We start from the raw sequence: 17,269 nt of genomic DNA, 5'->3' as shown, positions 1-17,269 counted from the left end.
GAGCTGTCACCTGCTTTCTGCCCTGACATGGACATTGACCTCTTAGCGGTCTTTTGAACTTCAGCCTTGCTGGCCTTCTCTTTCTCTTTCTGGCTTGTGCTGGGGACTAAACCCAGGGCTGCCCTATTTATTTATTTAGTAAAACAACAACAGCAGCAGCAACAACAACAACAACAACAAAAAAAAAAGAGCACAATTTAAAATCTACTCTCTTAATCTCTTTGTTTATCCATTAAATACAATCTGTCAAAACGACTTCCCCTTTTCTTCAAAAATGAAAGGAATTTTCACACTTATTTCCAAAGCCTTGTGGTTGCCCATTTCAAATCAGATGAATGTCTTTTTTACTTGTTCTTTCAGGTAGAAACCAAAGGTAGATTTCTTTAAGGAAGGGAACTGCTCATGGTAAGCAGTGTTGAAAAGCTTCTATTAATTTCAAGGACTCCCATTATTTGACCCATCCTATCTCAAAAGATCATTTATTCTCTGCTTTCTCCTCTAATCAGATAACTTTCATTTATGTCTCAAAAATATGCCTTGCCCATTTTTGCCCCCGTCTTATGTTTTTAAACCTTGAAAGCCTCTCCACAGCAATCTGGCCTTTACCTTTCCAGCTTCTCATCTTTCAGAGCCCATTACAATAATAATGAGGGTGAAGATTGTAATGATAATGGTGGAGAGCTGGTTAACATTTATTCGGTGGTTTTATGTACTAATTTCTTTATTCTTCTAGGTAGGTCTATCCAACCTTCACTATCCTGAATTCTGAAAGCATTTGCAGCCTGTGTTGTATAATTTGCCACTTCATGGCACTTCTTTTGGGTGCTGGGATTGAACTCAGGGCCTCATGCATGCTAGGCAAGCACTTTACCCTGAGCTACATCCCCACCCCCACTTCATGGCATTTCTAACTACCTGAAGTTATATCTTGTATTTAATCATTTATGAGAATATAAGCTCCACAAAGAGATTTTTCTCACCTACACAGCTATGGTTACAGTGTCTAACCAATGGTACACATTAAGAGCATTTTGTTAAATAAATGAATACATCTTTGAATTATATGAGCACTTACATTTATTTCATATATATTAATCTTTTCCCCATTAGTGGTACAAATTTAAGTTGGTATGACATAATATTATTCCTAAATACAGTGATGTTCTTCAATAAATTAGGTGCTTTAATCCTAACTGCGGATCCCGAAAAGTTGACTTGTTCTATTCTTAGATAGGTTGAGGGATACAAAATGTGTAAAAAGGATAAAGTTAAACCCTTAATGTGTTTGTGTGTGTGTATTTTTAAAAATAGACAACAAATTCATTTCTCACAATTCTGAAGGCTGGAGGTCTGAAATCAGCATCAGTGTGCCAGTGTTTTCTGGTTTGGGTGAGGGCGGTCTTCCAGGTTGCATCCAACTGACTTTTCCTTGTATCCTTCCAATGCAGAAAGAGCAAACTCATGAATAAATGTTTTTATTTATTTGTATTCTAATACTATGTTTAATTTCTAAGCCCTCTAATTTGTTGAATATCTACCCACTTACATACACACACATGTACACACACAGTTTTGCATTACTTTTGCATACTGATAATGTATTTTAATTATCAGTATTCCACAAAGTGTGGAGAAATCAATTTGCACTTGATTTCTGAGTTAAGGTATGTTTTAGACAAATATTTATATAATATTTGACTTTTTGATTAAATATTTTAAATTGTTAATGACTGGTTTTTTGAGCTTAAATTGTATGTTAAGTAGAGCAGGTAGGGTATTTAGTGTAAACATTTTTGGATATAACAAGTTATTTAAATGATTTCTACGATCTTCGAATACTGATATAGCTCTTTGTATGCTAGCTACAGATCTAAGAGATTTATGTACATTTAGTTATTTAATTGTTCATAATAACCCTATGGGGTATGTAATATTTATTATCTTAATTTTACAGATAAGAAACTGAGGCATAGAAAGCTTAAGTGACTTGTCAAAGGTCCCACAGCTTGTAAGTATCAAAACTGGGATTTAAACTTAGAGTCTGGTTGTAGAATTTACCTTTATAGTGTTTTGTTTTGTTTTTTAAACAAATAATGTTATAGGCATACTTGTGTAGACTTATACAAACATAACTATCTGTAGGATTATTCCTAGGAACAGAATTTCTGGGTCAGAAGATAAATTCATACCAACACACTGTAGTGCCTGCTGCTTTTCCTTTTGGCTGTCATCTAGCAAGGTTGTGTCATTCCTCATTCCTTGAATGTTATTAGCTCCTGGCTTACTGTCATCGTTTGCTGTACACTATCATATTTCTTAGTGATTTGAATATCCTTATAGATGATCCTTCCAGAAACTTGACTCTCTTTCTTGACCTCCTCTCCTCTAGTGATTATAATCTCCAGCTTGTCTTAGTTACTCACTCTCATGGCCATTCTTTGAATTGTCTCTGTCTGTACCTGTGTTGCCTCACTGTGAAGGAAAACACACAGCCCAGTGGCCTTTAACACTTAGCCAGTAATTCTACTATCTTATCCTCACACATTCTCTCATATCTATTTTATACATTTCTTTTCCTTTCCTTATATCTGTAATCCTTTCTCCCCATCCTTATTCACTGCTAGTAACCTTAGTTATGATTTTACTAAGAAACAATTTAGACAGAGCTTCCATAAACTCCTACCAGCATATCTGCTCACCTACCTGCATCTATGCTCTTGATACTCTGCTGACTCTCCCGTTAAAATAAATGAATTTTGAGCCAGGTGTGTTGCCACACACCTGTAATCCCAGTGATTCAGGAAGCTAAGGCAGGAGGATTGCATGTCAGAGGCCAGCCTCAGCAATTTGGCAAGGCCTTGAGCATCTCAGCAAGGCACTGTCTCAAATTTTAAAAAAGGTTTGAAGTTATAGTTATAGCTGGGCTCAATTCGTAGTACTGCCTTCCCCTCAAAAAGAGTATCATGTACTTTTATCTTTTTTTTAATATTTTTTTTAGTTGTAGGTGGACACAATCACCTTTATTTAATTTTTATGTGGTGCCAAGGATCAAACCTAGTGCCTCACGCGTGCTAGGCAAGCGCTCTACTGCTAAGCCACAACCCCAGCCCCTTGTACTTTTATCTTAAGCTGACTTTCCCTATTCTTTTTTCTGCCTTGCTTTTCTCCATGACACTTGAAATAATTTCATATTCTATACTGTATATTTTTTAATTTATTGTCTGCTTTCCTTAATAGAATTAAGCTCCATGTGGGAGGGACTTTTTTTAGTTCATAGTAACTTTGTTCCCTACCAGTTTAAATGGTAATGGTTTTTTTCTTTTTTTTGGTCTTTTTAAAATTTTTAATTGACATGATAATTGTTTATGTTTATAGGGTATGATGTGATATTTCAATACATGTATTGGGGGTGTAGCTCAGTGGCAGAGTCCTTAGCAGTATGAGACCATGAGTTTAACCCTAGCAACCCACTCCCACAAACAAAACTCTTAACTTTAGTACCTGTATACAGTGTACGTATATAATATTAGTACCCTAATTGTAATTGGCATATTCATCACCTCAAACATTATCATCTCTTTGTGTTGGAATGTTCATAATTCTTCTAGCTATTTTGAAATATGCAATTAATTGTTATCTGTATACTTATTGTGCTCTGTGCTATAGAACATTAAAAAATATCCCTCTTATGCAACTGTACCCATGTGCCCATTAAACATCCTCTCTCTATCCCCTTCTTACCCTCCCAAACCCTGAAAATCACTATTCTGCTCTACTTCTAGGAAATCAACATTTTTAGTTTCCACATGTAAGCAAGATCATGTGATATTTGTCTTTCTTTATGTGACTTATTTCATATAACATAGTGTCCTTATTCCTGCTTCCATAAATGAGAGAATTTTATTCTTTTTTATTTTATTTTTGTTTTTTGCAGTACTGAGGATTGAATCCAAGGATCATTCTTTTTTATATATGAATAATATTCTGTTGTGAATATGCACTACATTTTCTTTTTCCATTTATCTGTTGGTGGACACCTAGGTTGACTCCATTATCTTCACTACTGTAACTAATGCTGTAGATATCTACTTAAAATACTGATTTTCTATCCTTTGAATATATATTCACTAGTGGAATTGCTGTTCTAGTTCTAGTTTTTTGAGTATTGTTCATACTGTTTTTCATAATGGTTGTACTAATTTATATTCCCTCGAACAGTATTGTATTAGTGTTTCCCTTTTAGTAGGAAGGGTTTTGTCTGTTCAAGTCTATGCTAAATTTTTAGCACTAGATGAGTATTTGTCAGGTAACAAATATTCAAATATTTGTTGAATGAATAAATATATTTTATTTTAGTTTTTCTTATAAGGCTAAGAAAAATCACAATCCACATGTCAGTGAGTCAGCAAGATCTAGATCCCGATAGTACTACAGATGTGGAAGTTGTTACAGATACTGAAGAAGAACTTATTAAAGAATGTGAAGAAATATGGAAAGACATGGAAGAAGTAAGTTTCAAGAGATAAAGGTGATATATATGTTAATATAAGAGTTAAATCAATTTCAATAACAATTAGACTTTGGAAAGATAGAATTTTGCTAGTTTCTCGGAACTATTATATATGGTAATATTTATATAGTTTTTAGACCTATAAGCATTCATTCATGAAGCTTTATGATAGATAAGCTATAGAAAGAGAAAAATTATGACAACTCCTAATCTTAGGTTTATTATCTTGGAATAGCTATACATAATATTGAAGTACAAAACTATACTTAGAAGGAATACTCAACCTAGGCTGAAGGAGTCATGGATAATTTTTATAAGAAGTAATCATGAATTTCATTTCTAAAGGATAGGTAAGACTTGGCCAGTGAAAGTAGGACAGGCATAGAATGCAGAAAGATAAAAATGTATAAAATTTGAAGAGTTAAGAGTACTCTAAGGAGAATATAATGAAAAATGCAAATAAGAACAAAGAAAGATTTGTGGACTGAGACTGGAACTGGGAACAAGAACATGAAGAATTTTGTTGAGTGTGTACTATGGGAAGCCAGGATTATAAACACTGAAGTGACATGATCAGATATGCAGAGTAAGAAAATTATTATGAGGGCTGGGCGTGATGGGTTATGCCTGTAATCCCAATGACTCGGGAGGCTGAGGAAGGAGGATCCTGAGTTCAAAGCCAGCCTCGGCAAAAAGTAAGGCTCTAAGCAACTCAGTGAGACCCTGTCTCTAAATAAAAAATACAAAATAGGGCTGGGGACTTGATTAAATGGTTGAATGCCCCTGAGTTCAATCCCTCCTACCAAAAAAAAAAAAAAAAAAGCATTTAGGAGGTTCTAGTCCTATTCAGAAGTGAAGACCTAAATAGTGTTACTACAAATAGAATAGGTTCAAGAAATATTAAGGAGGTTAATCACTGTGAAATTGGAGAGAATTATCTTGGATGGTTTCAGATTCATGGTTTGGGCCTTTGGCTGGTTTTGAGGTTATTCCTTAAAACAGAGTATAGAAATGGGAAGAATACATAATTATGAGTGAAAGTGTGAATTCATTTAGAAATTGTTGAGTTTGAAGCATCTATACATTTTCTGTTTTAGTGAGGGAATTGCTTTTGGTATACTACAGTATCTTGGTAAAAATACTGTTCTACTTAAAATAATATATTGTATGTTAGAGGCCACAGAATTTTAGCATCCTTTTCCCAGTAAAGGTTCAGAGTAGGGTGAATTACTAGTAGTGTCTGTCTCTCTCTCTCTCTCTCTCTTTTTTTTTTTTTTTTTTTTGGTACCAGGGATTGAACCCAAGAGCTCTGAGCTGCTGAGCCTCATCCCTAGATCTTTTTTATATTTTATTTAGAGAGAGGGTCTTGCTAAGTTGCTTAGGGCCTCATTAATTTGCAGAGGCCGGTTTTGACCTAGTGATTATCCTGCCTCAGCCTCCCATTATAGGCATGTGCCACTCTGCCTGGCTCTGTGGGGTCTCTCTTCTTATTTCTTTTTTAAAAAGTAATTTTTAAACATAAATTCTTGGAACTCTTATATCATTAATGTATCTACTACATAATTTGTATAAAAAATTTTTAAAATTTTTTTTCAGTGTATAAATTTAGACTTAAAAATAATTGTAGGCAAGGCCTGGTGGTGCAGGCTTGTAATCCCAGCTACTCAGGAGGCTGAGGCAGAAGGATTCTAAGTTTGAGGCCAACCTCAGCTATTTAGTGAGACTCTGTCTCAAAATAAATAAATAAAAAAGAATAAGGATGTAGCTCAGTGGTAAAGTGCCCCTGGGTTCTATTCCCAGTACAAACAAAACAAAACAAAATAAAAATACTTTCTATAGAAAAATATTGCAACTAGAAATAAGCAAAAATAAAATTTTAAATTTAAATTACTCATTTTTAATTCTCAGATTTATTATTATTATTAATAGTTTGAGATTTTTAAAAATATTTTTTGTAGTTGTACACAATAACTTTATTTTATTTATTTATTTATTTTTATGTGGTGCTGAGGATCAAACCCAGGGCTTTGCACATGTGAGGCGAGCGTTTTTCTGCTGAGCCATAACCCTAGCCCCTGAATTTTTTTTTTTTTTTAATGGCACAAGAACAGTGTCTCCTGAAGTCTTTGTTTTATGATCTTAACTAACTTCTTACCTACTTTGTTATTTTCTACTGTATTTTCTCTTATTCTCCCCACCTCCCTACCTTTTCCACTTTGTAGTTTATAAGTCACCACAGCTATTGGTTTCTGTTCTTTTTCTTTTGTCTGGTATCCCCTTTTCCTTTTGATATATTTACTTTGGAACCTATTTGGCTGCCTCCTTCACTGTTTTGCTTAAAAAGTGAGGAATGAAAACTCTGATGTTAGACATCTGTATGTTGTTTTAAAGGAGTATTATATTGGACTGATTAAAAAAGGGGAGGAGAAGGAAATTATCTATGGATTATATTATCTGACTTGTTTCTCTTTTTTAATCAAGTGTCAGAATAAATTATCACTTACTGGAACTGAGACACTTACTAATTCAAATGCTCAGGTATGAACTTTTTTTTTTTTCCCTGAAAATAGGTAAGTACAATTCATTGTATTTTGGAAAAGAAGTATATATGTTTATATTTACTTCAAACATAATTACTTTATTAATACCTGTATTCTTAATCAATAAAATAAAATAGCAAGATTCCATCAAAAATTTAAAAAAAGGAGCCAGGTGCTGTGGCGCACACCTGTAATCCCAGTGACATGGGAAGAAGACTGCAAGTTTGCGGTCAGCCTTGGCAGTTTAGAGAGACCCTGTCTTAAAATGAAAAAGGCTGAGGATATAGCTTAACTCAGTGGTAAAACACTCCTGGATCTGATCACACACACACACATACACACAAAAAAACCAAACACTGAATCAAGCTATTATAAATAAGAAAGCATTTTCTTTATTATTTGTCTTTTAAATACATTCATTTAGCAGTTGAGCAAATTGCTTGTTCATTGCTATTGTGATACCCTGTTAAAAATTAAAACAATAAAAAAAAAAAATAGAACAAAGACAGTCCTACTCCGTGTTAGGTAAAATAGCCAAATATATTTTTCTATCTATATGTAACCTTTATTGATTTTACCGTAGGCTTTAGAAGATGATTTAGATCTGTTGAAATAATCAAAGAATTGTGGAATTGGTTTAGGAATAGATCAGTGGATCAGGTAAGGAATTTAAAATGTGACAAAAATATAGTAGTTCAAATCTGTCATAAAAGAATGAATTAGTTAATGAGTTATAGTGATACAACTAGATATCCATGTGGAGGAAAATAAAATGGGACCTCTGTTTTCCCTTCTATACCATATAAACTCCTGATGGATTAGCAAAAAAAAAAAAAAAAAATCTGTAAAAAAAACTAGGAGAATATTTTTGCAAACCAGGAATGGGGGAAAACTTCTTGGCTAATACTATAAGTCTGTTTTGTATAAAAGAAAAAACAGATGTATTTTACCATATAAGAAATTAAAAACATTTTAATGATAAAAATTCTAAGGATAGAATCAAATGTACAGATGATTCCAATGAAAGTTCCCCCAAACTGGTAGAGAAATGTCAAAAGACAAAAGAACTCATTTGAGGGTGCTCCTGCTATCCAAATTTGATATTATAATGAATAATAACTTTAATTGAATATAATAATATAAAAAATAAAAGTCCATGATTATAATGATACTTAATTAAAAATAAAAAAGAAATAAAGGGAAAAATTAATTTGTCACTTTTGAAAGTACTTGTTAGATTCTTAATGTCAGAATTAGTGATAAACAACCGGGTTCCTCTTTGTGTTCATGAAACTTTTTGAGTTGGCCTGGAGTAATGGCTCAGTGACGGAGCACTTGCTTAGCAAGTGTGAGGCACTGGGTTTGATCTTCAGCACCACATAAAAATAAATAAAGTTATTATGTCCATCTACAACTTAAAAAAATTTTTTTAACTATAAGTATGCAGCTGTGTTGCATAGGATAAATAAACTGAATATTGCATTTGAAAAAGCACTACGTAATAAGGAAACCATCATCTTCCTTGGAAAATGTGGTTCCTAGGTTGTAGAAATTGAGATACACTAAATCAGAATCATTAGAGATAGGACCTACAAGCTTATAAATAATTTTCATGCAGTGAGCCAAACACTGGGTCTGAGGGGGGTACTTGTGTAGCTGTAAATGTGTAGTGTCGGAATATACAATATGTGTTATCCTGTTGTGTTGAGCACCCCCAAGCCCACTCATAAGCTTGATGATTCTCTTGGAGGACCCCCACAGGACTCAGTATATAGTGAACTTGTTCTATTACAGTGAAAGGATACAGAGTAAAATCAACAATGGGAAAAGGTACATGAGGTGAGATCCACAGGAAACCAGGCACAATTCAGGAGTCCTTTCCTTGTAGAGTCACACAGGACCTGTTCAATTCTTCCGTCTAATTGTGACAATATGTCTATCTGAGGACCTCATTAGAAACTCTTCCCAAAGTTTTCAGTGGAAGCTGGTCACATAGGCATATCCTATCTGGCAGGTAACAAAAATACCAGACTAACAGAAGGAAAGCAGGTGTTCAGCATAAACCACATTGTTTTTTCTTTTTTCTTTTTTTTTTTTTAATTTATATATGACAGCGGAATACATTACAATTCTTATTACATATATAGAGCACAATTTTTCAGATCTCTGGTTGTATATATAGTATATTCACACCAATTTGTGTCTTCATACCTGTACTTTGGATAATAATGATCATCACATTCCACTATCATTAATTACCCCATGCCCTTCCCCTTCCCCTCCCACCCCTCTGCCCTATCTAGAGTTTATCTATTTCTCCCATGCTCCCTCTCCCTATCCCACTATGAATCAGCCTCCTTATATCAAAGAAAACATTCGGCATTTGGTTTTTTGGAATTGGCTAACTTCACTTAGCATTATCTTCTCTAACTCCATCCATTTACCTGCAAATGCCATGATTTTAATCTGTTTTATTGCTGAGTAATATTCCATTGTGTATATATGCCACATTTTTTTTTATATCCATTCATCTATTGAAGGGCATCTAGGTTGGTTCCACAGTTTAGCTATTGTGAATTATGCTGCTATAAACATTGATCGTGGCTGTGTCCCTGTAGTATGCTGGTTTTAAGTCCTTTGGGTATAGACTGAGCAGAGGAATCACTGGGTCAAATGGTGGCACCATTCCCAATTTTCCAAGAAATCTCCATACTGCTTTCCATATTGGCCTCACCAATTTGCAGTCCCACCAGCAGTCTATGAGTGTACCTTTTTCCCCACGTCCTTGCCAACACTTATTGTTGTTTGTATGCATAATAGCTGCCATTCTGACTGGAGTGAGATGAAATCTTAGAGTGGTTTTGATTTGCATTTCTCTAATTGCTAGTGATGATGAACATTTTTTCATGTATTTGTTGATTGATTGTACATCAAGGACTTGGGAATACAATCAGAGACCCTGCCCCAATTTCCTTAATAAGACTCCTGTGGCACAAGAATTAAAATCAAGAATCAATAAATGGGATGGACTCAAACTAAAAAATTTCTTCTCAGCAAAAGATACAATCTGTGAAGTGAATAGAGAGCCTACATCTTGGGAGCAAATCTTTACCCCTCACCCATCAGAGCACTAATCACTAGAGTATATAAAGAACTCAAAAAGCCAAACACCAAAAAACAAATAACCCAATGAATAAATGGGCCAAGGACCTGAAGAGACAACTTCTCATAAACCACATTCTTTAGATAAACAGATTAGGTATGTTAAGCCTCTCTTAGGAATGTTTTGGGTGGTAGGAACTATTTTCTTGAAGCCTAACCAAGTTCTCATTGCCAGCCAAAGGACAATGTTATAAGGAGATCTTTCTAAAAATAGTTTTAATCCTGCTTTGTTAATTCTTTTCTGCATACCTTTCATCTTCAAAATTTTATTAGAAGCCCATTTTCTAAAGTAGGAAGTTAGATACTTTAAGAAAATTTTAGTAATTAAATTACTTTAGAAATATTACTATTATTTTTAGAAAAAGTTGTTCAGTTTTATAGCAAGTTGAGAAATTATTTGTATGCTTGCCTGCTGGGCTTTGGTACACTAAAACATATGCTTCATCAATATAGTATCATCAATGTGTATGGGTTTAACTACATGAAATTACGGTTTATTATGAGTTAAAAATAAATTTTAATAATTTCACATATTTCAACTTAAGCTGAACAGAAGTGATATGGATTCCTTATCATCATATAATAGTTTTACCTAACTTAATGCTGCTTTTTAAAAATTTATTATCTCTTACTAATATTAAACTACATTTATACACTTGATACTTCACAAAAATTTTTTTCACATTCCTAATTGATTATCTATAAGGAAAATATTAAACTCTGCTTTGTTAAAGATTTAAAATAGGCTATTTATATCCCTTTAAGGGGAGTAAAGGGAGGAAAGGGGCGGGGATAAAGGGGTAGGAAAAATAGCAGAATGAAACAGATATTATTACCTATGTACATATATGACAGCATAACCAATGTGATTCCACAACATGTAAAATCAGAAAAATTAGAAATTATACCCCATCTATGTATGATATATCAAGGAGCATAAGTATATTCTGTCATGTATAACTAATAAAACAAATTTAAATTTTTTTTAAAACCATTAAAACACACACAAAAGATTTAAAATTTTGTTAATGCTCTCTCTCTTTTTTAAAAACTCCTCTTCTGATGTATTTTGACAGGCAATATTATGATACAGAGCAGGGTTTTTGAGCTACTGTAGGTTATAAAAGATAGTAGTTGGTACCTTTGTGATGTAAATACTTTAGTAAAATCCATTTTATTTTTGAAATGTGAATTTTTAATCTGTCCGGGTACCAATAGGAATTACAAATAGAAGATTAAAAACGCTCTGAGATCTAACTTTAAGCATACATGGACTTTAAAATATTAAAGTCTAACCAGTCAACAGATTTTCACATAGATTATCAAATTGGAATGACGGGGATCACCTACTACCAAAACCACATTAGCCCTGATTTATATTTGGCTAAGAAATACACAGTTTGCAAGCTGCAAACTTGTGGAGTAAAGCTGGTATTTATGTGTGGCTTGTGGGACCAATCTTATTTTATAATTATTTTGATTTATGTATTTAAATTGTATTTAAATATGTATTTAGCTATCAGCTAAAAGTAGTTGTAGTTTTTCTAAGAAGAAAAAAAAATTTAAGGCAAATTTATCTAAAAATGTTGACAATAAATAACTTTTTTTAAAATTGTGGTACTAGGGCTGGGAATAGTACCCAGGGTGCCAGGCATGGTATACATGTGCTCTACCACTGATTTACATTCCTACCCCTTTTAATTTTTTATTTTGAGACAGAGTCTCTTTGCTAAGGCACTGAGGTTGCCCATGCTGGCCTTGAACTTGGGATCCTCCTGCCTTATACTTCAAATATTTGGGATTAGAGGTAGACATCACTGTGCCTGGACCATTTTTTTATTTTAAGTTTTTATTTTTTTTTTTTAAGGAAATTATCTTAATGCACTTAGATTCTTTTAGTTTAAATGGTGAAGCAGAATTTATCATTTTTAATACTATATTATTCATATAAGATGCTGTAATTAGCATGGTTTAAAGCAGAATTATGTTTATAGTGTTAAATGTTCATAGTTTAGTTTTACTTTTGTTAGCTATTTATGTTAGGAACTAATATTTAAGTATTAAAATGGTCTACATTTTTATCTATGAATAGCTATGATATCTATTAAATATCTTTTTTTTTTTTTTAGCTATCATTATTGATTATGCAAGTGAAATGTTTAACTGCTGAACTCAGTCAGTGGCACAAAGAAACACCTGAAAGTAAGATTTTAATTTTTAGATTTGTATTTTTGTAGACAATTTAATGATCACAAGAAGAATTACAAGCTCCATTTGGCTTTCTTGAAATTTCCTGAATTCTCCTGATACTAGGAAGATGGAAAGAAAGCCAAGAATAGCATTTAAACATATATTCAAAGAATCATTTCAACAAGTACAGTATGACAGATTCTAAGAATATAACATTTTTTAAAAACTCTTCCAATGTGGCAGCCTATGGGACTGGTAATTCTGGGTATGAGGCCAACAGAGCAGCCTGTGCATTCAGTAGTACCTGGATAGGGTGTGTGTGTTAAGGGATAATGATAACAAAAAAAATAAAAATAAAAAATCACCTAATATGCAGCATCAAAAGGAATAGAATAAGAATACTAAACCTGAGAGTCAAAGGACTTGAAAATGTCTTTATTCCTTCATTCTTGAAGGATACTTGCATTGAATATGCAATTCAGAGCTATTGTTTATACTTGAAAAATATGCTCCCTAGTTATTGGTAAGAAATAACTAGATACCTTTGAAAGTTTTCAGTAGCGTATCATTTGAAAAATTTCAAATAACACTTGATTAGGAAAGGTAGACTTTTCTAATGTATGAATTTAACACAAATTTTACAGAATTAATATCCATTGCTATTTCATTTGACTGGCAAAATTTATGGAAGAGTTTGTCTTTTGCTGGTTTGTTTTTATTGTTTTGGGTGTATTTTTTGGGGGGGTGGCAGTACCGTAAGGATTGAAACTAGGGCTGCATACATGATAGGCAAATCCTCTGACACTGAGCTATATCCCCAGCTCTCTTTTGCCGTTTTCAATTCATTACTTGTAGATATGTTTTAAGAAAGGAGTCTGATATTCTCTACCAAAAATGAAATTGAACATTTCATTCTGTGAAATTCCATTTCTGGGAATATGTTCTATAGAAATGAAAGCACCAATACCTAAAAAATGTGTTTGCTGTATTCTTGTTATTGTAGCTAAAATTTAAGTGCAAAGTTCATGCTTAGTCAACAGAATCACCCAGTATGTTATGGTATATTCTTGCTGTGGAATATTATACAGTCAGTAAAAGGATGAATTAGACCTGCAACATATGAATGGAAGGGGTTTTCATGGGAGTTTTGTTGAGTGAATTCAAGATGGAGTGAATGTGTGTAATACGATATTATTCTTGTGCGGTTTTACTTGTTTTGTTTTGTTGGTACTGGGGATTGAACCCAGGGGCATTTTCCCTCTGAGCTGCATCCTCAGCCTTTTTTATTTTTTATTTTGAGACAGGGTCTCTTTAAGTTGTTTAGGGCGTTGCTAAGTTGCTGAGGCTGACCTTAAACTTGTGGTCCTCTTGCCTCAGCTTCCTGAGTTGCTCAGATTACAGGTGTGTACCACCATGTGTAGCTGATATTATTCTTGTAAAATCAGCAGTGATAAAAAAATAATAAACCTTTTAATATATGTGTGCCTAAATTTGTGTGTGTGTGCGTGTGTGTATCTAGGATTATATGCCTACATATAGGAACACACTATAGATTATTAAACTTGCTTTTGAGGGTTGGGGGAAAAACACTAAAAACAAAATTCCACATTTATCTAAAAGTATATATAATTGGTTATATGTACAAAGATGGGAAACAAAAATAATTTCACAAATGCTTCACATATTTCATAAAGCATTCTGTAATATACAGAAGGAATGGGTTATCTTGAACACCAAAAAACCAATTCTTGAGAGTTAACTAAATATATGTATAATTTTGTTTTGGTTTTGTAGTAACTCCCCTGACAGAGGATGTTCTGATAACATTAGGAACAGAAGAGGTAAGTAATTTATCAATTTGTAGTAAACTTAAATAATTTATAACCAGAATATTTTAGATTAGTTCATGACATAAGAAAAATGGTATGAAATTACCCTAAAACCATATTTTTATTTGATTATATTTTATTGAACTAAATAGTTTTTAAAATTTGAATTTGAAGTCAATTTTTATATCAGAACTATTGCAAATATTAGTGATTAATATGTAAACCTTAATTGTATATCTCATTTTTAGGTGTTTAAACTCGATTAATAAAAATAAAAGGTTAAACATAATTAATTGATTTCACACATGCATCTGTTCTTCTACTATGGATTAAAAATTTGTGACATCCCGGTTCATATGTTAAAATCTAATTCCCAATGTAATGGTACTAGGAGGTGAGAACTTTGGGAAGTATTTAGGTCTTGAAGGTTGAGCCTCATAAATAAGATTAATGCTCTTTTGTGTGGCTGAAGGAACCACATTTCTTTTCACCATGTGAGCAAGAAGTCAGTCTTTTGTCAGACACCAGATCTGCTGGCATTTTTTTTTTTTTTGGTGCCAGAGACTGAACCCAGGAGTGCTTAACCACTGAGCCACATCCCCAACCCTTTTTTAATTTTTTTTATTTTGAGACAGGGTCTTGCTGAGTTTCTTAGGGCCTCGCTAAATTGCCAAGGCTAGCTTTGAACTCACGGTCCTCCTGCCTCAGCTTTCCAAGCCACTGGGATTACAGGTGTGCACCATTGCACCCAGCTATGGCATTTTAATCTTGTATTTACAGCCTTTAGAACTGTGAGAAATAAATTTCTTTCTTTCTTTTTTTTTTTTAGCTTCCCTATCTATAGTATTTTGTTATAGCAGCCCAAAAGTACTACGGAAAATTGGTACTGAGAAGTGGGGTGGTACTCTAATAAATATCAAAAATGTGGAATTTGCTTTGAAATTGGGTTAGGGGTAAAGGCTGAGGAATTTTTAAGTGTATTCTAGAAAAAGCCTACGCCACCATGAGGAAACCTTTATAGATAATTTTGGTGATAATTCAGAAAGAAAAGAGGGAAGCTATAGAGAAAGACTCAGTTTTCTTAGTGCCTGAGTAATCCTAAACAGAATACTGGTGGAAGTATGCACAGTATAGATTCTTCTGATATTTCCAATGGAAATGAGAAGCATCATTTCTAAGGGTAGAGAGGAGAAACTGGTGTTTTTTGTTTTTTTTCTTTCTCATTATGCAGTACAACACAGCATCACTGGTCACCAAAATATATGGAGATTTCTCCATACCAGAAACCACTTTTCTGGCAGATTTTGCAGCACATGGGAAGGGACATGAAGCTTCCATACCCTCTTTATGCCTCCCTCCTTGAACCTTCACGTACTCAGACATTCAGAAGCTCCTGAACCCATCACAATATGCAAAGCAGCAATTTAAAACTTAAGGGCTATTCATTTTTGTAATTTTCCATTTAATATTTTCAAACCACAGTTGATCCCACGTAACTGATACCAAAGAAAAGGAAAGCTGTATAAGGAGGAATTACTGTAGAAATGTGTATACCTATTTCTGACACTTCATTTGTTCTTCATCCTGTACTGTGGATATTTCTGTTCCTTTGTTCCATATTTCTGTATTTAAACCAATACCACTTTATCTTGGCTACCTACTGAAGCCTAATAAAGACATCACAAAAAAAACAATATTTCACATTAAGTAGTATGAGTGTTCTAAGTTTGTTGTTGTTTTCAAAATTGTTTAATTTAAACAAATCTAAATTTTAGAGGTGGCTTTTTATTCTATCCCATAAAAACCTTGCCGAAATTTTAATTAAACTTCCCCCTTCATTATAAATTAAGTTGGGGGAGAATTGACATCTTTAACATATTTAGTCAGAATGCAGATCTCCATTTATGTGATATTTAAAATAAGCATCTCAGCAATATTTTTGTAGTTTTCAACAAATAGGTCTTACATATCTTTTGTCAAATTCATCACTTAGTATATTTTAAAATCTTTTTTCCCATTCCCCATCCCTTCCCTTCATTCCCCTTTGTCTAATCCAAAATATTTCTATTCTTTCCTAACCACCCCCACCTTATTGTGAATTAGCATCTGCATATCAGAGAAAATATATGGCGTTTGGTATTTTGGGGAATGGCTGATTTCACTTAACATAATATTCTCCAGTTCCATCCATTTACCAGTAAATGTCATAATTTCATTCACTTTATGGCTGTGTAATATTCCATTGTGTATATGTACCACATTTTCTTTATCCGTTCATCTATTGAAGGGCACCTTGGGTTCCAAGCTGAACTGTATGCTTAGTATTTTTGATGCTCTTTAAATGGTTCTTTCAAATGTCAGTTTTTTATTACTACTAAGTACTAAGATCAATCTTGATCTTACATTGATCTTACATCCTGTGAGCTTGAGAAATCTTTTTATTCTAGTAGCTTTTTATAGTTCTGTAAGATTTTCTAAATTGACATGTCATTTGAAATCAGATTTCTACATGGATTATCTGAGATTTATTATCCTTTCCATTCTAGATGCTTTTCATAACTTTTTATTGTCATATTTTACTGTCATAGAACTACTTCAGTAAAATATTAAATGTAGTCAGTAAGAATGGACATCTTTGTCTTGCTTCTGGTCTTATCCGAAAGCATTTGCTTTTTCATCATTAAATTAAGTCCCCTACTTAATCAACTGAACATAGGATAAATCCCACTTATCATAACATTAATCTTTTTTATTTATTGCTGATTTTAATTTGTTGAAGTTTTACATATCTTTTTATATCTATGTTCATGTGAAATATTGGTTTTTTTGTGATGTCTTTATTAGGCTTTGATATAAGAGTGATGATAACAACCTCATAGAATGAATTGAGAAGGATCCTCTCCTCTTCAAAAGAGCTTGTATATAATTGGTATTGTTTTTTCTTCAAGCATTGGAACCCATAGGTGAAGCCATCTGGGCTAGCATTTCCTTACAAACTAAATAAAAATTCTGAGGTGAATAAAACTTTTAATCCAGGA

The 17,269-nt window shown here is 33.2% G+C and overlaps 1 protein-coding gene across 4 annotated transcripts in view; it reads left to right on the top strand.

Annotated features, from left to right (window-relative positions):
* Cenpk (centromere protein K) overlaps positions 1-17,269 on the top strand; it is a 64,342-nt gene that overhangs the window by 469 nt on the left and 46,604 nt on the right. For 3 of the 4 annotated variants that reach the window (XM_058583070.1, XM_046456174.2, XM_046456175.2), the window contains exons 2-6: positions 1,955-2,008; positions 4,357-4,508; positions 6,992-7,048; positions 12,342-12,414; positions 14,197-14,243. In XM_058583070.1, coding sequence (XP_058439053.1) covers positions 4,392-4,508; positions 6,992-7,048; positions 12,342-12,414; positions 14,197-14,243 — 294 coding nt within the window. In that variant the 5' untranslated portion in view covers positions 1,955-2,008; positions 4,357-4,391. The remainder of the gene's footprint in view (positions 1-1,954; positions 2,009-4,356; positions 4,509-6,991; positions 7,049-12,341; positions 12,415-14,196; positions 14,244-17,269) is intronic. The other variant, XM_058583069.1, reaches the window with a different exon arrangement.

The sequence above is a fragment of the Marmota monax genome, unplaced genomic scaffold (genome assembly GCF_021218885.2).
Source record: "Marmota monax isolate L192 unplaced genomic scaffold, Marmota_monax_Labrador192_F-V1.1 WCK01_AAM20220418_F8-fsc00130, whole genome shotgun sequence".
NCBI classification, from domain to species: Eukaryota; Metazoa; Chordata; class Mammalia; order Rodentia; family Sciuridae; genus Marmota; species Marmota monax.
Note: the sequence above shows the minus strand (reverse complement) of the source record. Positions and strands in the feature narration are given on the sequence as shown.